Source organism: Aspergillus brunneoviolaceus (assembly GCF_003184695.1).
Source record: "Aspergillus brunneoviolaceus CBS 621.78 unplaced genomic scaffold BO95scaffold_34, whole genome shotgun sequence".
In the NCBI taxonomy this organism is placed as follows: Eukaryota; Fungi; Ascomycota; class Eurotiomycetes; order Eurotiales; family Aspergillaceae; genus Aspergillus; species Aspergillus brunneoviolaceus.
The window spans coordinates 187115-211455 of NW_020290764.1; the positions used below are offsets into that span (position 1 = coordinate 187115).

Sequence of the window (24341 nt, forward strand, 5' to 3'; positions counted from 1 at the left end):
AGACTCTCGTGCTCCATGGCCACGATCGAAGGGATTTCCTCATAACGCCGCCAACTGACTATTTACCGCAATACACCGCCCCTCATACCCGGGATCCTGCGCCAAGGCCTCCCCGACGAACGGTGAGAAGGTCAGATCCACCCCGGGCTCAAACAGCAGACAGAACGAGCTCCCGCCGTAGTGAAAACTGCCGATCTCCTGACCCTTGACGACGCGGTCCCCGACCGCGACGGTGGCTACGCAGCTCGACACGTCCGCCATCCCGATGGCTAGGAAGCCCACCGTCCCGAGCGCCGGATTATCAGCCTGAATCAGCACGGCAGTGCGGGTGGCCGTCGACGAGATCATCGTCAGCGAGAGATCGGGCGCCTGGCGGTCGGGGCATGACGCCTTGGTAGCAGGGTCGACGTTCTCAAAGCCCTTGGCCGGGTCGGCGGCGAAGTAGGTGCCCTTGAGATTCAGGACGTTGACGACTGTGCCGGTCACCGGGGCGTGCCAGCGGTGGTAGCTGAAGGCGGAGAGCCAGGCTTGGAAGACGGTACCGCCCGTGAAGATCGCTGAAGGGTGGGCGGCGGCGGCGGTGGTGGTAGTGGTGGCGGTGTCATTGCCGTCGCCCAGCATGTCCCGCAGCGAGTAGACGGTCCCCTTGAGCGAGAAGTGGGCGCTGGCGGGGACGTTCTTGACCAGGGCGAAGGGCTGCGACTCGCAGGGGTTGGCGATGATGCGGTCGTCCTCGGGGCCGGCGACGGGTCGCATCCCGGGTCGGAACCGCCGCGTGAAGAAGTCGTCCCACGAGCGGAAGCCGTAGTTGGGGAGGGACGGGTCGCAGATGAACGCGTCGGCGAAGGAGGCCGCCCGGAAGGTGGTGTTGTGGGCGTGCACGACGACGTCGAGGAGTTCCGTCAGCGCGCCGGAGGATACCCACCCGCCCTTGCCGTTGTGGATGGCCTTGGCGGATTCAGCGGAGGCCAGGTACTGACCCCATCTCTGGAGGATGGCGTAGAAGTGCGCGTTGATGTCCTTGCGGGCGAGAATGTGTGAACCCGTTCGCGTGTTCATGAACCATATCTACGAGGGAAGGTTAGCATGTTTGAAGTCCGGCGTGGTTGATGTGGACGCAGAGAGGGAGACGAACCAGCACTTCATTCATCGGACAGGCAATCACGCAATTCTGCTCCACCGCCGACGTCCACGAGGGCACCGTCTGGATCACCTGGTCGATGTTGTTGAGCAAGGCACTGTAGTCGCGGATGTGGCCAGGCCCAATGTGCTTGGATCTGTCCAGAAACTCCTCGGGGATCTCACTGAATGCCGTCGCAAACAGCTCGATCAGCTCTGCATCGCTCTCGATGTGTTCACGCAGCGCCTGAACCGTCGGGTCCTGCCGGTGGTCGAGGCAAAACATGCTTGCTTGCTTTCTCGGTGACGGTGACGGTGACGGTGACGGTGACACAGGGTGAAACAGCTTTCTCAACGGATGGAAACCCTGAAGCGTGGATCAAGAGTGCAATGCAATCGGCTGGTTAAAAAGAAAGAAAACAACCTTGACCTTGTTGACCTCGTCAACCCATACTCGCGCTGCTCCAATTCCTCGACTCTCGGCGAGGGAAAGAGTTTCTTTTCTCCCCAAGCCGCCGGTCATCTTCCCAGCTTAAGGAATGGGGGCAGAGGAGAGGAAAATGGCGCCTTTAGCCCTCAGGTTGGCGGCACCGTGGTCCAAGTTCAAGGATTTCAAGGCGAGGGGAGACATTTTCGCTCGCCTTGATCCGCAAGGGATGCAACCCGGTCCTCCATTCGTTGGAGGTTTGGTCAGAAGGATTGGCTCGGTACTTCGTTGTGGGGTCCATCAGATCATCAGATGAGGCATGTCGCGCGCAGGAATGCTGCTTCTGAGCGGTAGTGAGGTATGTCGTTCAACAAAGAAGTTTGCCAATAAACCCTTGGGCCCCCTTGCGTGTGCGGATTCCCCCAGCCACGCGTATATCTCTCAGTTCCTCGATTGGGTGGATTTCCTCGCTCCCTGACTGTCTTTGTGCTTGGCAAGGGTTGATGAGCATATGCTTGTACGTAATCTGGAGTAGTGGAGTCTTTTCGTTGATGCCGTCTGGAACTTCTTGAGTTGGTCGATGGGGAAAAGGGATGTTTCAAGGTGTCAGGTCTAGCTGGAGTGGCGGCATCGGATACTCTGACCGCTACTCTTGCTCAACTCACAAAACGTGTCTGTTTTCGTGAACCGATCTGATCTGAACCATTCGCTTTGTCTCGATTGAGGACGGTTCGGGACTTTCACTGGGCTAGACTTCTGCTCACAAGGTAGGGCCTATGCTTGTTTGGGGCTCTGCCTTCCCTAGCAGATTCTGACTTGAGAGATTTCCTTCATAGGGCATCAGTATGCGACATATAAAAATCGTTAGGAGTGGGCAATATTTGGTCAATGAGCCGATCTATTGATGCATGCTACGTATCTTTCTGCGAAGTGACCTGCCTGACCTTTAGGACACTTTGGACCTATCTTATGCCCACCGCCCGTCCAACGCTCTCTGCTGATTGTCTCTGTTACATTTCTCTTTTCCTTATGATTCTGCTCCTGCACTTACACGATGGACTGTTGTCATAGACAGTCTACTTTATTCACAAAAGCATATACCTGACGTGGTCCCCAGACTCGTGTGTAGGTGATTTCAAAATGAGACGCTCATGTCTTATCCTATGCATAATCCTCTCATCTCTTCTTAGAGGATCTAGCTTGGTACTGGCTAGATTGAAGGGGTATACAAAATACGTAAGCTCGGAGATTTGGACGCAAGGTATAGCTGGGTCACTTTGGGACTGGAAGACTATTTTTATCTCGCGCTGGACAGGTTCCGGGCTTGTCAGTGTCTGGGGGACACCAGCTGTCGAGATTACTCCTGCTTCTCTTCAGTGCCCTTGGAATAAGGTTCAAGGTACACACTTCTATTCAATGGTTTGCTATTTGGTGAGACGAGGTGGGTGTCTGGCAGCTTGGTCTCGTGTGGGGCAAGCTCTTCGATTTACTTGTCCAGAGCATTAAGTTATTTTATCCGTATCATTTTGTCACCTGGCATAGTAATCTCTTCCCCGCTAACTCATGTAATCGACATACCCCTTCTTCCCCGGTCCGGTATCTACGGGGTCAAGCTGCAAAAGATAACAGTTGATTCGCCACCTGACAAAACTTTTGTGAGGAAAGTCTCAGCGACTCGGGAGTAGTTGATCTAATGTTTCTGAAGAATGATCCCACAAATCCTCGACATCCCGGCTCTTGAGCTGTAGCTGTTCACAGTATCAAGTTAGTTGTTTTTCTGTCGGTGGCCCTGAGGCCTTCGGTAGTCAGGCCTACGGAAGGATATAACGGCCACTCTGCAAAAGCGAATTCCCTCGCTCAGTATCCTCACTGCAGTAGTAACCACCTCTATGACTCTCTGTAACCACCCGTCCGTCCGCATTGCCCCTTAAGCTTATGGGATTATACCTTTGTAAGCCCCTCCTCCTTTTCTAAAGCTCTCTCGAGTCCCGCAGAGCCCCTGGTCACGTGATATCACAAGCCCCCCTTATCTTAGAATATGTAGGTCTTTTAGAGGCCGAAGCTCGTGTTATCGAAGCGGCTTTCTTCGTGAATCCCTTTTTACTAGGGTTTTTGAGGTTTATATAGAGGCTTGATCCCCCCAGCTCTTATTCTTCTGCCGACAGATTCTATTTTCCACAGTGGCGTACTCGTATATCCTTCCGTACTGGCCGCTCACCGCCCGCCACAGCCATGTTGTTTGGTTCCGCCCAGATTACAGCAAGTTACTTGGTGCAAATGGCCAACAAATCCGTGCAGGAAATGTCACACACGAGCTTCGCCCCATTGCGAAGACCTCATTCTACACACCGAATTTGGAATTACACCCCAGTGCTATGGATGATTTTCCACAGCTTGACCAGGCTAGCCTGGCTCGGAACTCCCATATACCGGCTGTATGTTTTAAGATTGGCCAACTGGGACCCGCTGCTAATCTATCTGTATAGTGCATTGAATGTCGAGCTCGGAAAGCAAAGGTGAAGCTCGGTCGACTGCCCCTCATTTGACGCAGGCGGACTGATACTCTGAAAGTGTACCAAAACTCGGCCATCGTGTGCGCACTGCAGACAACTGAACAAGCCGTGTGTGTATCCTGACAAGGTCGTCAGGTCGCCTTTGACACGCCGGTATGTGTTGGAGATTGGTTGTTGCGTTGATGGTCCGGCTTGCTAACCCATTTTAAAGGCATCTCACCGCAGTCGAAGATAGACTGGAAACGCTTGAAACCGCCTTGAGCAAGTTGTTTCCTGGCGGTGCTCTCGATTCTATCATCAAATCCCTACTCAATGATTCAGCGGATCTTCACGTGCTCCCGGGGACCCCAAGCACCGAGTTCACCTCCGTCTCCGATCTCCCGCTTGATCTCGAGATTCCTGATGCTCCACCCCTGTCTTCCATACAAGAAGGTCTGTTGCGATTTGGGGTCGTCGTGGGGATCAGCACTGACAGGATCGGATAGATCTATCACTCGCCACGTTCCCCGATGGACCGACTAATCTCGTCCTGGATGCCTCCATCCCCCTGGATGACACTCTATTACCGATCCCTCAACCCGGCGGCGTCGAAACGCTCGTTCCAGACGAGGCAAGACTAGTCCGTGCTTATTTTGAACACTATCACCCGCTCTTCCCTTTTGTGCATCAATCCACATTTCTGAAACAGTACGAACATCAGCTCGATACAGCACAAGATGTTGGTTGGCTGGTTCTTCGTGATATGATTTTGGCCATGGGGTCGTGGTCACTCCAAGACGCTGGTGACTGGTACCACAGTCACAGCTTCTCACAGCGGGCCAAGAGCCGGCTCGATTGCTTTTCTATCTTCGATCAGGCGTCTTTAAGCCTGATCCAAGCGCTTCTACTGATGAGCGATTACTACCAGAGATACGGTCAACCAAAAGATGGCTGGACCTGTCTTGGGGTCGCCACACGAACTGCAGTTAATCTGGGGCTTCATCAAGAGTCAACAGCCTCCGGCTCCGAGGACACTCTGTTGGCACACGAGATACGGAGGCGTGTGTGGTGGAGTGTCTATTGCTTGGATAGCTGTGCGTCCAAGATATTTGGTCTCCCCCTCCTGCTGCCGGACGATAGGTTGATCACCGTCAAACCGGTGCTCAACATCACAGATGAGGTACCTAGTCTTGCGCCAGCGAATCATCGTTGAAGTGTCTGCTAACGCGTACAATGACAAGGACCTAACTGAAAACAGCCGGTCACGTCCGGTTGAAAGGGACGAGTGGACGATCTATTCGGGATTGATACTCCAGGCCAGCTATCACCGCATGGCCAATGATATCTATCATCGCACCCTTGCCGCCGACACGACCAACCCCGAGAATATCAAGGCATACGAACAGAAGATCAATGACTGGCACAATAATCTCACGTTCTGCATTCGTCAAACCCCGGCCGATCGACTCCCATCTTGGGCCATCCATGCGCGCGACCGGCAAATGCTGTGCGATAGAAGTCTTCGACTTCTCATCCATCGACCCGCGCTCTTAGATTGGCTACGGAGAAAACAGATCTCGCCCGGGCAGTCCGAATTAGGAGAGCACCTCAGCGAGCGACAATGCCGGACGAGTGGTCTTAACCTCGCCCGTGGCACCATCAGGCTCACTTGCCGCCTCATCGAAGATCGTCAATACTCGAACGTCACGCTACCGTTTGTCCTGTTTGTGCCCCTCTTTCCTCAGTTTTCACAGCTGTACAGTGCTTACAATCTAACAATGAGCTTTCAATCCCAGCTACAGCCTCTTCCACGCCGTCCTGGTGCCGGTGATCCATCAGAAAGCCGACGCCTCGGTCCCCGAGTCGATCTCCTGGCGCCAAGACATTGAGGAGGCCCGACAAACGCTGTCCAGTCTGTCCGTGCATCACGACGCTCTGTCGACGCATTTCCTGGTGATTCTTGACCGGCTCACGTCGGATTCGGCACCGACTGCGGACGGATGCCCTCTACGCCCGGCTTCGGACCCAGTGCAGCCGAGCAATCTCCGGAACGCCCCCACCAATCTCTTCGGCAATGAGGAGCTCCAGCTTCTGCAGCCTGACAATGCGGACCTGACATCTCTTCCGACCTTCTCAGAGTGGCTGTATTTCCCTCCATAGCCGCGGAACGGCACCTCCTCCTATTACTGTGTTGGAGAGTTCCAGGTGCAATAAGGCTGTCGATAGCCCTCTCTTTCTACCCGGTGGTGCTCAGCACGTGACTATTCCAGGAGACACGAAATGAAAAGGAAGCTTTAACGGTACTGTTGCAACGGAGTGGATATCTATGCAAGGCAAGGAAAGATGTGTGATGATGAGGACAAAATCACGTGATCTGGACGAAGCTGTAACTAGACCTAACTACTGGGCAGGTCAAAAACGGACTTGGCAGAATGCATACTCCGTGGATACTATGAGTAATCGAGAAAAGTGTCTTCTCTGGGGAATTACAAATCCCCACCTCCACGCATGGGCGACTGCTGAACTAACGGATGATGTAACTTAACGGAGGTGGATTCCTCGCTACGGACTACTGTCTACCGGGATTCCTATTGGCTCATGGCTTTGATTATACTAGTAAGTACACCGAGGGATGCTGGTACTCAATGCAGTGATTTTCTATTTAAACCCTGTCTTCATGCATGCTCGAGGAGTGAAAAGCTAGAAAGCAGAGCAATCAGGTCTTACCATCCAAACTCTTCTCAACCATTGAGCCTCCCCTACATACACCTCCACCCCACCCATTCGTCCCCCAATCATGCCTCTGACCGTCGGTATCGCCGGTATCACCGGCAAGTTCTCGCGTCTTGTCCTGAAGAACCTCCTCCGCAACCACCCCAACGTGCAGATCCGCGGCTTCTGCCGTAACGCCTCCAAGCTCCCAGAGCACCTGCGCTCATCCGACCGCATCACCATCATCCAAGGTGACTCGATGAGCCTGGACGACGCCCGCGAGTTCGTCCGCGGGAGCGATGTGATTGTGTGCGGCTACCTGGGTGACAACGAGTTTATGACCGCCGGTCAGAAAGTGCTGGTCGATGCGTGCGAGCTGGAGTCGGTGCCCCGCTACATCGCCAGTGACTACTGCCTGGACTTCACCCAGCTGGAGTTGGGCCAGCATCCCGCCAAGGACCCGATGAAGCTGGTCAAGAGCTACCTGGACTCCAAGCCCACTGTGCAGGGGGTGCATGTGCTGATTGGTGCCTTCATGGAGACCTTCTGGAGCCGGTACTTTGGCATCTTTGACCCCGCGCAGCTGACCCTCTCGTACTGGGGAGACGGGGACGAGGTTTGGGAGTCGACCACCTACAGCACCGCGGCCGAGTTTGTGGCGGCGGTTGCGACTGATCCCAAGGCCGTGGGCATGCGGCATTGTATGTTCCATTTTTCTCTCTCTCGCCCCGCATTTCTTGCTTGATTCCTCCCGGGGTTTCCGCAAGCGCCCCTGGATTGTATTGATGGCAAGGACTGACTGTTTCGTGGGGGATTTTCCTTGACCAGTCCTCGGAGACCGGAAAACCATCCGCCAGATTGCAGACGAGTTCGCCCAGGTCTATGGCCGGGAGCCCCGACTGGTACGCCTCGGCTCTCAAGAGCAGCTGTACCAGAAGATGCATGCCATTTATGACCAGGATCCCTCGAACATCTACGCTTACTTGGCTCTGTACGTCCTGCCCTCCTTTAACCCCCTCGCTTTTCTCATTGTTTCTGTTCTCAATACTGCGCGGTCTTGGTGAATCAAAGGCTAATTTCCCATCCCTTCGCGGGCGGGGACCAAAAAAAACAGCTTCTATCAGTACTATTGCACCAATGGACAAACATACCTCAAGCCGGAGCTGGATAATTCCAGGTACTCGAGCGTGAAGCCGATGACCTTCAGGCAGTTCCTGCAGTCGCACAGCATCGACTCGTTGAGCGACTCGTACCAGAACGCTGGGTCGGATGCCTAAACGCAGAGCCGCGGATGTGGACCGGTCTGGGATTCAGAAGGTACAGTCCCGTGCTATACTGTGTAAATATCTAGTGAGGATCCCTGTTGAATATGATACTGTGCGGTTAGGGTTGATGGTGCCGGGGGAGGAGGCTGCGTGTGGAAGCTTACAGTTTCTGTCATTTTGTTGTTCGGCCTGTCAGTCGGCTTCTTTGCAGAGATTAATTTAGGAAAGTATGGGCTTTATATTATTGAAGGAGCTTATCCTGTCGGAGTAATGTTGGCCGATTCTCTGATTGCTGATTTCCCCTCCTTTGTGAGGTCATGTGCTGGGTTGCGCTGGGGCTTGGCTCCCCTCACTTGGCGTCGAGATCCTTGATAATAGTGGGGAAGCCGCCGGGGTGGGTGATACACAGTCAATCTCACACTGATTTGCAGAGATAGCATTACTCCCCGGATCGTTTCTCCAAACAGGGGGCCAGCAGCAAGTACCTGGACCTCTCGAGTGGTTTCTCTCCAACTAACCATGTCCATATCCATTCAATCCCTCTCATTACTTTTCGTCAGGTCGATGCCAAAAAATGAGGCAGAGGAAGATATATTCGCAAGACGATCTACTACAGCGATGCTCGCGAAGCCTCATTACCGCCCAGGCCCGGTCCCAGCAGATCGAATGCGGAATCATGCGACTGGCAGTCAAGCTATCTGCATTGATCAAGACCGCTGCGTGTGGTTGACCAAGCGAGCCTCGCTGAACGTGGCCACCGGCTCAAAGGCTTTTCGTTAAGGAAGGCCCTGAGACAACGCCGGCCAGCGCCCGGCTCCATGGCTTCGCGACTCACACAATACACTGCAGGAGTTGCGATAACTTCGTAGGCTCAGGGGGGAGAAGCCGTGGGTAGCATTCCTACTGCGTGGCTCCACAAACCAGTGTAGCCAGCATCATGGACAGTCTGCTCAGGCAGGTCCTTGCATCTGCTCGGGACGATGAGATTCCGCTGGAGGCAGTCCAACTAGGTCGGGTGCGAGAGCAATGATCTCAAAGTACTTTGCCCACAGTCAAGCTCGTGCCCAGTCTGCGACCGTTGTGATTCGGCGTCGTTGATCTTCTCGCTGAGTAGCGCATCTGATGAAACATGTGCGTTGCTACGCTGGTCGATTCTTTGGGTGCAGCATCATCAAGTCGCGGGGAGGATATGTGTTAGGCATTGCTTTTTGACATGTCAGTTCGGTTCGCAGAGCTCGCAGGTCCGGAGACGGCCAAGATGTTTGGAAGACTGTCATAGGCTTGACGTGCCCCGCCCACTGCCTCGGACAGGGGGGTTTACACGGATGACGTGGGATCTGGAAATGGATCGGCCGGTGAGTGGGCTGGAATAGGTTCAAGGATAATCGAGTGGTAGTGAACTCGGTGAATCAAAAAGTCCTAGCCTTGCTAGGTCATTTTGCCTTTGTGCAATGCCCAATTGAAGGGAATCACGATGTACAGTTCGCTTTCTGCGTCCTCCAGTTGCTGTATCAGGTTTTCTTTAACTAATTCCAGCCAGTCACAACCGGGATTTCCTCTCCCTTCGCCCTCGCCCTCTCCATAAAATAACAAACTGCACGGCTCAAGAAGACCCTCTCTCTCTTACCGAGCTCCGCCGAGGTGTAACCCGGTGGCGGAAGTTTCAGTGCAATGGTACTGTTACTCCACTCCAGCAAAGGGCTGGCACGCTAGTGAGACAACCCGAGCAGAAGCGATCTGAGCTGCACAGTTCAAACGCGCAGCCGGTGACCTAGTCGCGGATGTCATCATCGTCTGACCCGGCATCTCACTCTTAAGTGTGGTGCGGCGAAGGGGGAATTCACCTGCTTACGATGTGGCGCCGTGGGCGGCCTTTGCAGGACCACGAAGAGGCGTCTGACAAGTGGGAATCAGAGACATAGAAGAGGCGGTGAGGGTAGAAAAGAAGAAAGCACACTGTGACAAGTAGTAGAACAGCTCGAGCCAGCTTCAGCGGTAGTGAGTGTTTTGGATGAGCCACGCACAGGAAGTGATTAGGGCTTGGGGGCAGATGATGGTAGTGCGACGGAGGATGGAGCCAAACACAGTGCTGTACCTCGCGAAGGAGGCCCTACCCGATGTCCAAGACAATCACATCTTCGATCTTAAATTAGACATCGAATGAGAAGCCCCCTTCGCAGCGGCAGCATCCGCCCACCAGATGTGGTAGGTGGCAGTGTGTATACAAACAACCCTTGATCTCCATATTCTGTATGATGTCATGACTTTTGCCCTACCCTCAACGCCCGCGACAAGCAACTGCCCCTCGGCCAGCACGGTCTGTTCTAAAATCAGATGCGCGTTTTTCTGCTGACCTGCCACAGACTCGAAACTTGTCACTATTATGTAAAACATACAGCATCGCTGGATGATGCCCATCAGCGCGGTAGACGTGTTCCGCTTTGAGTGTCCGGGTTTAGGTTTCGGGCGGTGCATATACGGCGGCGGATGCTGTCAATTCCCCGGACAAAGACGGCGATCGTCGAGATAGAGTTTGCCTTAATAAGCTGTGCATGCACTCAACACGAGGCTCTGCTCGTAATTGACTCAGTTGTGTCCAGGGAAAAAAAGCTCAATCCCTGGCACGAGACTACACTGCCGTTGCCGGTGAACACATGGAACGGCCACCGGGGGGCAGTGTGTCGTGTGATAGATAATTTTAGTACTGTACATGGTACTCTCTACGCATTTATGCCAAATCCGGGGCTATGCCCTGAGCTTTCTTCCAACGCGCCGTGGGATTTCTCGCTCTCCCGAGCGCAGCCGAGCGATAACGATGAGGGTTTTGTTGATGTTAGGCCGGCGGAGTAACTCCTCTCCCACGGATCGTGTTGTATAGTTCTATTTTAGGGACATGAGCTGTATACCTGACTTGAACTGCTCGCTGAGCAGAGCTTTTGCAGTCCATATCATGTCTATATAAACCTCTCAGACGTCCGCTCAACCTGGCAACTGTTTCTCATCAGCATCAGACAGAGTCACAGAGTTCCAAACAAAGCAGCAGCATTCATACTCTCGCTACACTTTACCTTCCAAGTCATTCTCGATTGCAAAAGATAGACCACCATCACCATGCAACTCCTCTCCGAGTCCACCGTTCTGTTCGCCCTCGCTTCCTCCGTCTTCGCCGCGCCGCTTGCTGTCCGCACGCAGAACGAGGTCCAAATCACCTTCCTGGGCGCCGCAGACGCGCAGTTCACCCAGAGCTTCCCCACCGATGGCTCCACCGTCGCTATCTGTAAGCCGAGCCTAGCCTAGAGCCCAGCAAACATAATCCCACCCCAACGATCACTAACCCAAACTCCAGCCAACCCCCTAAGCATCTCACACATCGCCTCCAGCACCGCAGGCGTCACCTGCACCTTCATCGGCATCGACCACTCCAGCACGACCGTCAGCGGCGTAGCAACCGTGGACGTGGGGCCCCCTCAGACCCAGACCCAGGGCTCGTGCACCGCCGCAGGGGATCCCACCACTCCTACCCCGGACCCATCCACCCCGGCCCCGGCCCCCGTTGAGCCCTCCACCCCCAGCACCCCCTCCGGAGGCCAGGGCTCATCCGTCACCATCACTTTCCAAGGCGCCGCGGACGCGCAATTCTCTCAGTCGTTCCCGCTCGACGGCACCTCCACGGCCATCAGTATGTGAATCTTGCTTCCAAAGTAGTGCCTTCCATGCTAACACCAAGGGGAAACCAGCCAACCCGCTTAGCATCTCGCACATCGTCTCCAGCACGGGGAATGTGCGTTGCACCTTCAACGGCATCGACCACAGCGTCACCACCGTCAGTGGCGTGCAGACGGTTGATGTCGGACCGCCCCAGACTCAGGTGAACGGAGCTTGCACTGCTGCTTAGGGTGGGTTGGTGCAATCGCTTACCTGAGGGCCAAGGGGGGGTTCTACATGACATGAGAGGGCAGAGCGTCTATCTTTTATAGCTTAGGTAGATGGGGTCTCGACTTTTTGCTTGTCTTTCCTTCCTTCTTAATTTACTTTTTTCTTTTCATTTTCTTTTGTCTTGGTTGAAAGTGGACCGGTTGTGACACACTAGCACTGTCTCTTTCGAGGGTCATAACATGGAGGGAAAGGCCTTGCAGCTATGGTACCTAATAATCTTCATCGGACCAGACTAACAAGTATATTGTATTTATCTGAGGCAGACATGTATATGAGAGAATCTATCACAACTGGAGCACACTTACTTTACCACTCTAACGCCAGACATTTCTTGGAGCGCTCTGTTCACGCCTATACCAAGAGGCAGCCAGTCGAGGGGTCAAGAGCCACTCTTGATGCTTGGAAGTACTGGCGGAAGTCAACATGATCGAGTTCGAGGGATTTACTTTTCTGAAGGGGCTGTGGTAAGAAGGAGACTAAACTACGTCTCACCGAGAGAAACCTACTTAATGGATAAAAATTGGAGAAATTACACATAATCGCTGTTACTTATTCTAACCAACGCATATCAATTTGTTGTACTAAGATCACTAAAAGACATTATTCTTTTCGCATCACACCAGAGCCGCACCGACGAGCAGACCTCACAGGACCCCTCTCTCACTAACAGAAAGCCTGTCTAGGGCAAGTAATAGAGACCAAGCAGCGCCGCCATTTCATGCGCAGCATCATCGTCATCATCATCATCTCCATCCAAAGCAAGAACAACAACATCCGCATCCCGACCATCGTCGTCACCACTATAAACAAAATCAACCGCGACCTCCTCGCGCAGCCCCAACCCCCGACGGGCCCAGTCTCTCGCCCCGACCGCGGAATCATACAGCCCCAACAGGCCCAGCAGAAGGAGGTGCAGCACCGCGAACGTCAGCCCGTACATCTGGCCGACGGCCCAGCCGTTCAGCCCGGGCAGGCAGAACAGACACGAGACCAGGCCGAGCACGTCCAGGTACCGGGCGGCGCGCGCCCGCGTCGTCCGGTGGCCCTGGAAGATGGCCGTAAAGAGGTACTGGTGCCAGACGCCCAGCACGCAGAGGAGGGCGCCCATCCACTCCAGCTCGGTCAGTTGGTCGGTGAACCGGAAGCGCAGCGGCCAAGCCGCCGAGCCGGCCGGGCTGCTGCCCGTCAGGTACGACGTGAGGTGCACCAAGTGCAGGATGTACATGGCGGGCGTCGAGAGCAGGGCGGACTGCGCGAGAGCGCCGGCCGCTGGTAGCACGCGGTGGGTGGTCCAGCGCAGGATCCCGCCGTGGGCGAGCCATTCTTGCTGGATGTGAATGCGCCAGGCTTCGGCTTCATGGAGGAAGTTGTACTCGTTGTGGGGGGCGGCTGCGGGTTCGTTGGGCGGGTCGTCGTTCTCGTCGCTGTCCTGAGCGTCGGGCTGAGTATCGGTGGTTTCGGTCTGATCGGTGGACTCATCGGGTTGCTCGTCGTCGAGCTGAGCATCGGTCTGAGCATCAGGAGCATCGGTCGGCTCGTCACAGCGGTCCTGGTCATCGGGACCATCGCTTGGCTCATCATTCGGCTCATCGTTCGGATCGTCATCCTGATTCTCTTGGTGCTCATCCTCGTAGTCATCTTCAACCTTAGCCTTGCGATCAACACCGCAATCAGCATCAGGAATAGACGCAGCACCACAGACAAGATCCGGCGCAGCTTCATCAAGGATAGACACGGCGTCACCGGCCATCTGCTCGGAACTGAGAGAAGACATGTTGAGAGCTAGTCTTGAGATGTGGAACGAACAACAAAATACTTTCAGAAGGTTAGACCAAGATGAACAACCAGCAAGGATGCAGTGACCTGGATACTTCTCCACAGTGAGAATTCCCAAGCTTATATAGTGCAGAAACCCCAGGGCCATCAACTCATGACAAGGCATCGAGCCCTGCCTTGTTTGTACGTTCTAAAAGGGAAGAGCGGAGGTTTTCACTCCCAGGGCTTTCACAATCGTATGTCTTAGACTGCACATTCACATTGATACATTTCCCCCCATTTCTTTCTTTGCACTCCGTTTTTCATTTGTATTTTCAAAGCATCTCTCGCTTGTCCATCAAAGGCTTTGTGCTTGGCTCAAAGCTCTGCCGTTACTCAAAGGGGATTATTTGTCGCTATCAGAGTTGTCCATCATGGATAGAGATAAGAAGCATTCTAGCAACCCTAACCACCAACTACCACCTCACTTAACAGCTTCCCCATTCACACGCTCCTATCCTCTGTGGAAGCTTCTGCTTTGATGTGAATCAAAGTAAACATGAACACGCCTTCATTCACAATCGCTATCGTCAAAGCCAGACCCTGACCAGTTCCCAGAATGCCGGTTTCTATCTCACAAAGATCATAACTACCACGCGATGACATCTCAAACTTCGACAATCGACAACCGACAACAGCCCGAACCAGCGCTCCAGCCACACTCACCGTGACGTCTGCATATCCAGCGCAGTGTCATCCCTGTGTGGAGACATACGTTTTCGGTCAAGGTATCTTACTAGGTAGGAGACGACGACTACTGGAGGGTCAAGTCCTCCGAACGCTTCCCTTGTGTCCTGTGTTTTCTCCGGGGCCGTTGTGGCATAGCCTCCCTCTCTCTGTCTCTCTCTGTGTGCTAGGGCGGGGAGGCAGCATGTCCATAGTTCCAAACATGTACCTAGAACACAGCAGTAGGTAACCGCCTGGATAAAGTCATACTCTGCCGCACGCTTACCCTAAACCTGCCTGCCTGCGCCCTTGTCATCATCCGAGCATCCAGACACACAACCACAGCGCTACAACCCTACTCAAGAAACAAGCACAAAGCTCATAACCACAGCACTGGATATCTGAATCGAAGCCAACGAAAACCACCGTCTATGTAACTTTTGACCTTCTAATTCTTCGTCTTCCCGAACGAAACACACCAGTTATTCCAATCCGTAAAGAACGACGGCTGCACATGACACTTGCGACTGAGCAGCTGCTTCGTCCTCGTCTCGCCATACACCTCCACGACGCGGGCCACGTTGCCCCGCTCCTGCGCCACCAGCACCTTGACCACCAGCAAACTCGCCTGACTGCACGCCGTCGCGTGCGCGGGGGGCCCACTGTGCGTCGCCTCGGTGTGGATGGACTTCAGCAGCTCCCACACATTGTCCACGTCCTCTTCCTGGATAGCAGGCAGCGCCGTCGCGCCCTTGCACTGCTTGGTGTACTCGCGGAGGACGTTGGCGGCGCGCGTCGAGATCTGCTTGTTGGCCGACTTGCGGGTCAGCCGCAGCAGGGGCAGCAGCAGATCGAGGGCCAGCAGCTTGGCGTGGCACTTCTTCACGTAGATCTCCAGCAGGTCCAGCACGCGGTTCTTGAAGTGCACCATGTTGGCGCGGGCGTCCTTCTTGTCCTTCTTCTGGCCGAGGGCGTCGCGGCGCGCCCGGAAGACTTTCACGAGCTGCTCGTCGAGTTCCTCCATCTCGTCGTCGTTCATGTCCGCGTCCGAGTCTTCCTCGGCCTCCGGCATGTCCGCGTCCAGCCGGTGCGTGCCCAGCGCCGCGGCCAGTTTGGCTTCGAAGATCGCCTCCTCGTCGTCGTTGCCTTCGTCCTCCGAGAGCTCCGAGTCGGAAGAGGATGCCGCGGAGTCACCAGCTTCAACGACCTCGACGTCGCTGTCGAGCTCGTCACCGTCACCGTCACCATCGACATCCATCATGTCCGCGTCGTCCCCGTCCTCGTCCTGCTGGTCGAACATCTCCTGCTGGCCCGCCAGACTCTCCTTGGCCTCCAGGATGGAGGTCAGCGACTCCAGGCCATTCTCGGTGATGCTCTCCGCAAAGGCCCCGAAGACCTGCTCGCTCATGCGCCGGAAGAGCTGCGACTGCTTGGACGCGAAGCTGAGCAGGATCTCCACCAGGGCGTCCGAGGCATCGGAGGTCTTTTCGTCGTCCTCCTCCTCGTCCTCGTCCTCCGCCTTCTTGCCCTTGGACTTCTTCTTCTTCTTCTTCTTCTCCTTCTCCTCGCCGAAGATCTGCGTGTAGCAGAAATCCAACTCCTCCAGCATCGACGCCGCGTCCGCGTCGCCGTTGTACACCTGCAGAATCGTCAACGAGTACAGCAGCCGGAACGCGTCGACGCTCGCCGCGTTATCCTTCTTCTCCTGCACCAACCACAAACGATTAGCCAGGCTCGCGCGTTATTCCTTTACACGGAATTGGAGGAGGAAACCGGGTGGAGAGGAGGAACATACCATACTCGCTAGCTTCTTCAACGACTTGAACGCATTCTTGACCGCGCCACTGATCGTCTCATCCATACTGACAATGAACTTGCCGCGCTCCTCGGACTTGGCCAGGTCCCGGATCTGGCGCACCACCGCGTAGGGGATGGAGGCGTACCGGGCGGTGGCGATCAGACTGTTGATGCAGGAGTTGATGCGACTGCGGAAGAGCTCCTGGGTCTGCTCGGTGAGCGCGGGGCTGACGGCCGGGTCCTTAAAGTAAGCGAAGCGGACGAAGATGGAGAGGATCTGCTCGAGCACACTGTACGTGTCGTCGTCCTTGCTGTCTGCGGATGCGCGCGCACGCACGATGGCCAGGAGCAAGCCGGCCAGGAACTGGCGGCTGGTGGCCGCGGTCTTGCCATCGTTGGGGCCGCAGGGGGCGGCGATCAGCGACTCGAACAGGGGGACGATCTCCTTGAGGGCGTCAACGTTGGCCTCGACGACGATCTTCTCCACGGTCTTGGTCTTGGTGGCCTGGTCGAAGGTGACCGAGCCGCCGGTGGCGGGCCCCATCAGGCCGCGGACGGCGGCGGCGGCGAAGGCGGGCTCCTTGGCCACGCGCGTCTGCAGGGACTTGGCGGCCTTGACGGCCATGCGGTGCAGGTAGCGGTCCTCGACGGCCAGCTGGTTCATGAGGCAGCGCACCAGGTTCTTGGTGAACGTCTGGGCCGCCACGGCTTGCGGACTCTCGGTGACGACCTTGATGAACAGCGAGAACCCCCAGTACTTGCGTTCTTCGGAGGAAGCCGCGGCAAACAAACCATCTAGACGCAGCGTTAGCCTGCCCTCGCCCTCGCCCTCTGCCCAACAACCTCAAGTTCCAAGAAACAAGGGGAAAAGGAAAGGGAACATACTATCCACAACCTCGGTCCAGAACTCGGCAAACCCCAGCCTCGAAGACTCGCCCTTAGCCTTAGCCTTCGGCACCTGCGCCAACCGGCCCAGAACCACATCCCAGGCGAAGTGCAACTTGGAATTCCAGACGCCGGAGGAACCCTTCTTCTGGCCGTCCCCATCCTCACTGGCACTGGAGCTGGCACTCGAATCCGACGAGTCCTTCATCACCTTCCCCAGGGAAACCCTTTCCTTGGCATCCAACGGATCCTCATGCTTCCAGACCTTGGCCGGGAACTTAGCCGAGGGGAAGGCCTCCTTGGCCGCGAGCCAGACGGCGACGCCCTCGGGGGTTCTGGCCAGGTCGTGGGCGCACAGCCGCTCGAGCGCGACCTCCACCAACGCCACATTGACCTGCTCCTTCTTCCCCTCGCTCTTTCGAGAGGCAGCAAGATCCAAAACACACCGATACACAATCCAACCGCACTCCTCGCGCAACCACGGCTTCTTCTTCGCCAGCTCGAACACGCGGTCCAGCAGCCGGGTCCACTCCGCGGGTGCAGCAGCAGCAGCAGCACCAGCCCCGCCCCCAAAAAGGATACCGGATTTGATGATGGCCTCCGCGCCAAACAGACGCCCGAAGTAGTGATCGCGTTGTTCCTGACCGTTCGTTAGCATCCACCTTTACCAGTCAACATCAACAAACCCAACCCCCTATCCACAAAAAAAAAAAAAAATCGAAAGGAAGGAAGAAACAAACCTGCCCCGACTCCCCGCCCGCCGAATCCGTCAACCGCTCCCAAACCCCCAACACGGCCCCAACATCGTTTCTCTTCCCCTTGCCCTCTTCCTTCCCCCCATCGCCATCCTTACTACCCCCGGAGGCAGCCGTCCCAAAAACCTGCACCAAAACCTCCGTCAACGCAATCGAGAACCCCACGCGCGCCGCCTTGCGACTACTGCACAGCCCGCGGAACAACCGCGCCAGGGCGCGGTCCACCGCCTCGGCGGGGGGACTCTGGTCCGGGGTGAACTGCGCGACCAGGGCCGCGGCGGCCTTCAGGCGGACGGCGTCGGTCTCGGCGGCCAGGTCCTCGTAGATCTCGATCTGCTTGCGGTCGACGCTGACGGGCTCGCGGCGCCGTTTTTTGGTCGGCGGCGGACCGGCTGGTCTCGTTGCCATGCCTTTTTTTTACGGGGGGGGGTGTGTGTGTACTGGGTGGGTGTATGGGTGTACTGTTTGGCTTTCAAAAAATATTACAATGGTTTCCTGTAGGTGGTGGTGGTGATAGTTGAGATAATTGAGAGAATGGAAGTTTAGAAAGGGGTTTGCTGTGGGGAGAATTTTATACAGCCACCAAACTTTCATAAGAGGTTGTTGTTGCAGCTTTTTGGCCGGGAAAATTTGATTGATATGGATGGCCGGCCGCTCTTCGTCCTGAATCGGGTTAGTGTGATCTCCGCTGCTGCAAGAGACTAACGCAATGCGGGAAACCTGGAGGTGGCCTCAGGCTGCTAACTTATCCACTGCCACTACTATGCATCTGATTCTCCCGAGCAGCAGCATCCACTCTACTACCAAGTACTTCGAAACAATTACATTTCTACAACCAATACATCATGATAGATAAAGATGGTTTTATTCTTCCTATCAATACCCGGGACCTGCCCTCTCACCCCCCCACCAAACACTACCACCACTACTTACTTCAATCCAAATCCCTCACTGTTCAGCACCGCATCCCAAAGCACCCGTTCCAGCTTCTCCCGCGTCTCGTACCGATACAACCCCAACTGGTTGAAGCAGGTCCGCGCCGTCGGAAACCGGGACGTGTCATCCCCTAAACACCCCAGCCGGATACTCAGACTCGTCGCCCCCATCGCCGGAATCCGATCACTGCCCGTGATAAACGACAGAATCTTCCGCTGCGACTGCGGCGCCGCCTGCCCGAAGATCTCCCAGAACCACCGCACCACTGGCACCGTTTCCGGCCGCGGCACTGACCAGTTCTCGTACGTCGCTACCGCCCGGAGCGAGGCCACGTCCAGCGGCTCATCCGAGCCTCGCACCAGCAGCTCGATCTCCTCCGGCCGGAACAGGGACAGCGCGTTGCCGCCGCACACCGTGAAGAACCCTCGCTTGAAGGGCTCAAACTGCCGCGTCACCGCCGTGTCCAGCAGGTGTTGCACGTACAGATCCACAAACTCCCGCCGGTTGGCGTTCGTCACCGGTCGGTCCTCGCCGCCGGCACACAGAGGCACCGGCACCACCTCCCCATACCGGTCGACCTGCGCGACGAAGTCGTAGCAGAAGGTCTCCGCGACGTCCCCTTCGAATTCCAACAAGGCCCGGAGCCCTTTCGCGAGCTGAGGTCGAAACTCCGCCAAGTCGTCCAGGCTAGCCTTATACACCGATCGGCTGGTCGACCACTGCGGGGCCGCCGCCAGAAGCTTCTTGAAGGCAAACGGTGGGAGAGCAATGTCGAGAATGGTCGAGTTGTAGATAGCCAATCCCAGCAAAACCCCGACTAAGAAGAACTGTTCCGACGACTCGAAGCAGTACGGGTTGAAGTAGCAGTATCGTGAGTCCTCGTCATAAATGAACAACCCTGCGGCGTTCAAGTTAGTCCTTGTTCACCTTGAGAACTCAAGAGGCTGAACCTACCATGGTGGGGATCGAAGACTTCCCGAACGAGCAGCAAGAACCACTCTTTCCGCAGACCACCCGCGTCCACTCCCTCTTCCCCGACAAACTCAATCCGCAGCCCCTTCTTGATCTCCTCGTGGCTGGATCCAACGACCTCACTGACTCTTCGAAGGCTGTCCTCCACCAGACAGTCGCGCCGCACCTTCAGCACAAAATATTGACTGATCGCCTTCCGGCTGAGGATGCTATTGAAGAACGCCTCTCGCGCCTTGACCTCCATCTGACGACGAGCATCATGCTCCAAGATATGGATCTTGGCCCAGATGCTCAGGAAGAAAGGATACTGGCAGAACGAGAACTTGCTCGACTTGGACTCCCAGGCCTCAAAGTCCGCCACAAGATCGGAATAATCCAGCAGCGTGTTGTAGAAGGAGCTGATCGGTACCATATGGCCCCGTCGGTCACTCGGCGATCGACCGGCGCTAGTGGTCCCCGGTCCATCTGGCTTGCGAGACACCGTGGCATTGTTGGCCGTAAACAGCAGCGACATCACCCGTGCAGCAGCCCGAATCTGCCAGTCATCAGTATAGACCACGGGCTGGTCCCGGTCGTCCTTGGCCGACTTGTTCGGACTCCTGCCGTTGATGGCGGCATGCAATTCGGCGGGTGTGTTTCCCGCCGCGCTGGAGAAGCTGGGTATTAGACTATCCTCCGGTTGCGCGGTCTCGCTGCGTTTCCGCCCATGCTGCCGAGTCAGACGATACGTCACAAAACTACCCACAATATCCACAATTTTCTCAAATTGTCCCGTGGGGAAGCGTGAGAACCAGGAAACCAAGTAATGGTGACAATCGTTTGGCAGATTGGCAAGCAGACCCATGATTCGTTTGACAATACCGGGGTGATGCCCGGGCCCCCCGCTTCGCAGTCGAGTGGGAGCTTTGATATCCCGAGGAGCAGGTCTTGGGTTACCGAGAACGGGATGGGAAGGCCTCCTATCACCCCGAGGAGCAGAGGGGACCAGTGTGTACGAAGCCAGAGACGAGTTCGAGGGATGCACCAATGGATTCACCAAGAGCATCAGGAGAAATCTGATGTCTTCTGGCTTTTTGAGTGGTCGTCGGGGCCGTTTGAGGAGATTTTCCGTCGCCTTAAGCAGTGTCCGATGCAGGTGCAAGCGCGACTCGACCACCTCCTTCTCAACCATAGCCAAATCAGTGGATTCCCACCTCTGAGCAGCCACAATGTCACCATCCGTACGTAGTTCAGCTGGCTTCATCGTGGACCACAATTCCACCCATGAAGAGCCGGCAGTCATGATCAAGTGGTACCATTTCGCAAGCTCCGTCCAGTCTATACGGGGGCTCCGAGAGGAGACGGCTCTAGAACCAGAGGATTTCTCCCGATGGTCTTTGGCATGGGACTGAACGGTAGGATCCACCTCGTTCATCCACCAGGACGAATTTTCTGCTATGTCGCCCAGGAGGAGGAGCTTAGCATCCGGCTCAAATACATGTTCCGCGGGCGCGGGCGCCGCGCTAGTACTCTTGTCCTCTCTCTGCTTGGGGGGAGTGCTATCATTGGTGGAGCGAGGCGCGTGCTGTACTGTGGTGAATGAGCTATTCAAGCAATCACAGCCCTTGAATGAATTTATTATGTAGTCTTCGAGCAGCCTAAAGATATACGGGCGGCGCGGCAGTTCCTTTGCATCCGACGTGTTTCCCTGGCCAACCTCACGAGGCGAGCGATCTCGCCGGGGCATAGTTGGCGTGTCTCGACTCTTCATTGGCGAGCTCTTCCCTTCTCCGTGGGATGAGTACGGGCTCAGATTAGGCTTCGAGAAGTTTGGCGGGCCATCCAGCTTGCCTGGCTTTTTGGAATTCGAGTAAGCTCGCCCGCGCGAGTCGCCGGTCGCACGAGGATCACACAAGTATTCACCGGTCTGGCCCGGCGAGTGGGCCAGATTCTCATCCTGCGCGATATCCTGGGGCTTCTCCGGCTGACTCCTAGTTGGGGTCGCTCGCGGTCCGGTTCCGTATAGAAGTTGCCGAAGGTACTCCATCATGCAGTCGTCCAGCAACGCTTTCGTCCGGTCGAGAGACAGTGGTACTGCTGCAAGGAAACACCAGTCAGCCGATTGCATCAATCACAAGCCGGAGCCCTGTCACCAAACATACCTTTTCGTAAAACCATGGCGGTGCGGGGCTTCCCATCGGCGCCCGAATTACCATGACCCCCGGGTTTGGCCGCATCCACGTACGGCTCCAAATCGTTGACCGTCAAGCATTCCGTGCACCGAAACACCTTCAGATCGCGGGGCCACCGCACGGTGCAGTTGCAGGCCATGCACTTCCCCGAGGCCATCACGCCGTGTTGCGGGGGCCGGTTGCGCGGGGACGAGGAGCTCGGGTCGGGCATGTAGCCGAGGAAGTCGTCATCGTCCGAATCCAGCCCCGGTCGACCGTTCCTCTTCTTCGCGATTGAGGGACGCCGTTTGCCCACAGCGGCGGCAGCGGCGAACGGCGCGGGGAAAGGGTGGCTGATGGAACGGGAGTGCCCGCGCCGGGTTGGGGGTGAAGTAGCTGTAAGTCCCGTCATGGCGAACAGGTCGGGCGCATCTTGGACGATCTCGGCAGGTGTGCTCCTCTCGTCATTCGCAGGAAAGGGGACCAGGGAAGGATGGGGATGGCCAGCGGCTGAAGTGAGTGACGGGTTACGTAGGAACCGCGACGGCATAGGGGCGCATTGGTTTTTAGGGGGCGGCGATCCGTAACGATCTGGAGATGGCGGGATACAACGGCGTTGGAGGTTGAAGCAGGTGAGATTTAGGGGATCTTATCGTCGGAGGATTGACAGCAGTAGGATTTTAGGGGATGAACGGCGGAGCGAGTGACTCGTGCACAAGCGAGACGGCAACGAGGGACGATCCTGCCGCAAGGCCGTTCTTTAATCCAGGATCAACCGGGGTAATTTTGCCGAAGGCACGAAGAGGCAAGTAAGGACTAAGAAAAATCCACGAGAAATCAAAGAAAACCAGGTGAGTTATCCCAAATTGGCGGGGGGGGGGGGAGGTAAGGCTGAGCGAGAGGAAGCCTGAACCGGTTGTAGTTATGGAGTAGTAGGATATATGTAACGTGAGGGGGGGGGAAGATGTAACGTGAGCATGTACAGTACAAGTAGTTACAAGGAAAGGGACAAAACAGAACCACAACACCACCAGGCGAACACAACCGGTGTGATGAGTTGATGGTAGGGGGAGGAAAGGGAAGGACAAGAAAAAGGAGTTATCACGAGATATGCTTTTGATTGTGAGAAAGGAGAGGGAGGGAGGCGGCGGTGGGGGGGGGGGGGGGGGGGAGAGAGAGGGGGCAAGTCGCAAGAGGATGCGCAAGCCATAACAACTAACTTAACCACAGTCACCAGTCACTCAAGACGTTGGTTGCCTAAGGCTTCCCCGCTTGGTAATGAGCCTTAACTTAGCACCGTACGGTAACTTACACTGTACCTTTAAAAAAGGAAACCAGGAACCATTAGATTCCATTTCCAACCACTCTGTCAGTGCTACATTCAGCTGAGCTATCCGCTGTCCGCGAAACCTCCATTTGGATCTACGACCCTACGATCCGTGACGTCTATGACATGAATAGAGTCATCAGTCAGTCCTGCTTTAGGCGCCGGAATGGGGGCGTGGTGGAGGGTTCCAGTTTCAACTTTCAAGCCGCGGGTGACTTACGGAGGGGAGTACTCTACCTAGCACTGTACTATTTTTACCTACTTTCTGTCCCCTTCGACTCCGTAGACTGGACTAACTACCGGGAACTTAACATGAACCAGCTCCTTGGAACTTCCATCGGGGCTAGTTCCAGCTTTCCAGCTGTCCGATGGGGCGGGCTCGCATCCTGTAAATGAAGCGCGCCCGTAAGTCGCCGTACATGTCTTAGACCTGTCCATCCATCAGCTTGGCCGACCTGACCCTTTTTACGAACAAACACGGGATGGGATGGGACGATTTGCCGCATGGAGGCGACTTCCACGATTATTCCCAAGGTGTTTGAGGCGCGCGCGCGCGCGAGAGAGAGAGAGAGACTCGTGTCGGTTCTATCTATATTTGTGTATATCTCCTTAGGGGTCAATTTGCAGGCACCAATGGCAAGGGCTGGCTTGGCCTTCTTAGCATCGGCTATTATATATGCTTAGGGAGGAGGTACGATTCCCAGGGCACAGGGACAAGGCCCTTGAGGAACAGCGAGAGGAACTCACCTGATACATCCTGTAGCAGGCTAACCCGATGACCGTCGATGAGACCATCACTATGAAATCATGGTGGCCGGTTTCTGACACTTGGTGGGGTGAAGGTGCACAGCCATTCTCTCCGGTATGTAGATCCATGGCCGACCCTCCTAGACTTGGTCCTCGCAATTTTGAGCCCTTCCCTGGAGCTGCTGTCCGTAGCTGATGGGTCACCAGGAGACTGCGGGAGTAACTGTGCAAGACTATCTTACTGCTGGGCCGAGAACCAACACCCCGGATTGCGGATGCTAATGCAAGTCCTCCAATCTAGCCAATCGAGGCAGTGATCCCAATCTACAACCCCAGACTA

The 24341-nt window shown here is 55.7% G+C and overlaps 8 protein-coding genes across 8 annotated transcripts; 3 read left to right on the top strand and 5 right to left on the bottom strand.

Annotated features, from left to right (window-relative positions):
- Nucleotides 1-39: 39 nt before the first annotated feature.
- On the bottom strand, nt 40-1405 carry BO95DRAFT_453211 (phosphatidylserine decarboxylase family protein; the record flags this gene model as incomplete). The annotated part of the gene is made up of 2 exons (XM_025588194.1): nt 40-1068; nt 1136-1405. The coding sequence occupies 2 exons, from the start codon at nt 1403-1405 to the stop codon at nt 40-42; spliced, it is 1299 nt and encodes a 432-aa protein (XP_025442232.1).
- Nucleotides 1406-4032: 2627 nt separating this feature from the next.
- BO95DRAFT_496474 (uncharacterized protein) lies at nt 4033-6462 on the top strand (the record flags this gene model as incomplete). Its single annotated transcript, XM_025590863.1, has 6 exons — nt 4033-4062; nt 4118-4212; nt 4271-4514; nt 4535-5218; nt 5280-5761; nt 5835-6462. Coding segments are annotated over 6 exons (1899 nt in total), but the record flags the coding sequence as incomplete, so codon positions are not given.
- A 243-nt stretch (nt 6463-6705) lies between these two features.
- Nucleotides 6706-8027, top strand: BO95DRAFT_473556 (NAD(P)-binding protein; the record flags this gene model as incomplete). The annotated part of the gene is made up of 3 exons (XM_025589733.1): nt 6706-7451; nt 7579-7741; nt 7865-8027. The coding sequence occupies exons 1-3, from the start codon at nt 6836-6838 to the stop codon at nt 8025-8027; spliced, it is 942 nt and encodes a 313-aa protein (XP_025442234.1). The 5' UTR covers nt 6706-6835.
- Nucleotides 8028-10920: 2893 nt separating this feature from the next.
- On the top strand, nt 10921-11910 carry BO95DRAFT_473557 (uncharacterized protein; the record flags this gene model as incomplete). Its single annotated transcript, XM_025589734.1, has 3 exons — nt 10921-11292; nt 11362-11694; nt 11753-11910. Exons 1-3 carry the CDS (start codon nt 11127-11129, stop codon nt 11908-11910), a joined length of 657 nt encoding a protein of 218 aa, XP_025442235.1. The 5' UTR covers nt 10921-11126.
- Nucleotides 11911-12630: 720 nt separating this feature from the next.
- BO95DRAFT_463740 (uncharacterized protein) lies at nt 12631-13725 on the bottom strand (the record flags this gene model as incomplete). The annotated part of the gene is made up of 1 exon (XM_025589009.1): nt 12631-13725. One exon carries the CDS (start codon nt 13723-13725, stop codon nt 12631-12633), a length of 1095 nt encoding a protein of 364 aa, XP_025442236.1.
- Nucleotides 13726-14880: 1155 nt separating this feature from the next.
- Nucleotides 14881-18277, bottom strand: BO95DRAFT_363039 (DNA-directed DNA polymerase POL5; the record flags this gene model as incomplete). Its single annotated transcript, XM_025582601.1, has 4 exons — nt 14881-16134; nt 16228-17024; nt 17115-17754; nt 17855-18277. The coding sequence occupies 4 exons, from the start codon at nt 18275-18277 to the stop codon at nt 14881-14883; spliced, it is 3114 nt and encodes a 1037-aa protein (XP_025442237.1).
- A 452-nt stretch (nt 18278-18729) lies between these two features.
- On the bottom strand, nt 18730-22699 carry BO95DRAFT_132312 (HECT-type E3 ubiquitin-protein ligase). The gene is made up of 3 exons (XM_025580519.1): nt 21919-22699; nt 19760-21853; nt 18730-19703 (listed from the first exon to the last, which is right to left on the bottom strand). Exons 1-3 carry the CDS (start codon nt 22475-22477, stop codon nt 18799-18801), a joined length of 3558 nt encoding a protein of 1185 aa, XP_025442238.1. The 5' UTR covers nt 22478-22699; the 3' UTR covers nt 18730-18798.
- Nucleotides 22700-23467: 768 nt separating this feature from the next.
- BO95DRAFT_132366 (uncharacterized protein) lies at nt 23468-24282 on the bottom strand. Its single transcript, XM_025580520.1, has 2 exons — nt 24002-24282; nt 23468-23901 (listed from the first exon to the last, which is right to left on the bottom strand). Exons 1-2 carry the CDS (start codon nt 24128-24130, stop codon nt 23551-23553), a joined length of 480 nt encoding a protein of 159 aa, XP_025442239.1. The 5' UTR covers nt 24131-24282; the 3' UTR covers nt 23468-23550.
- Between the last annotated feature and the right edge of the window lie 59 nt (nt 24283-24341).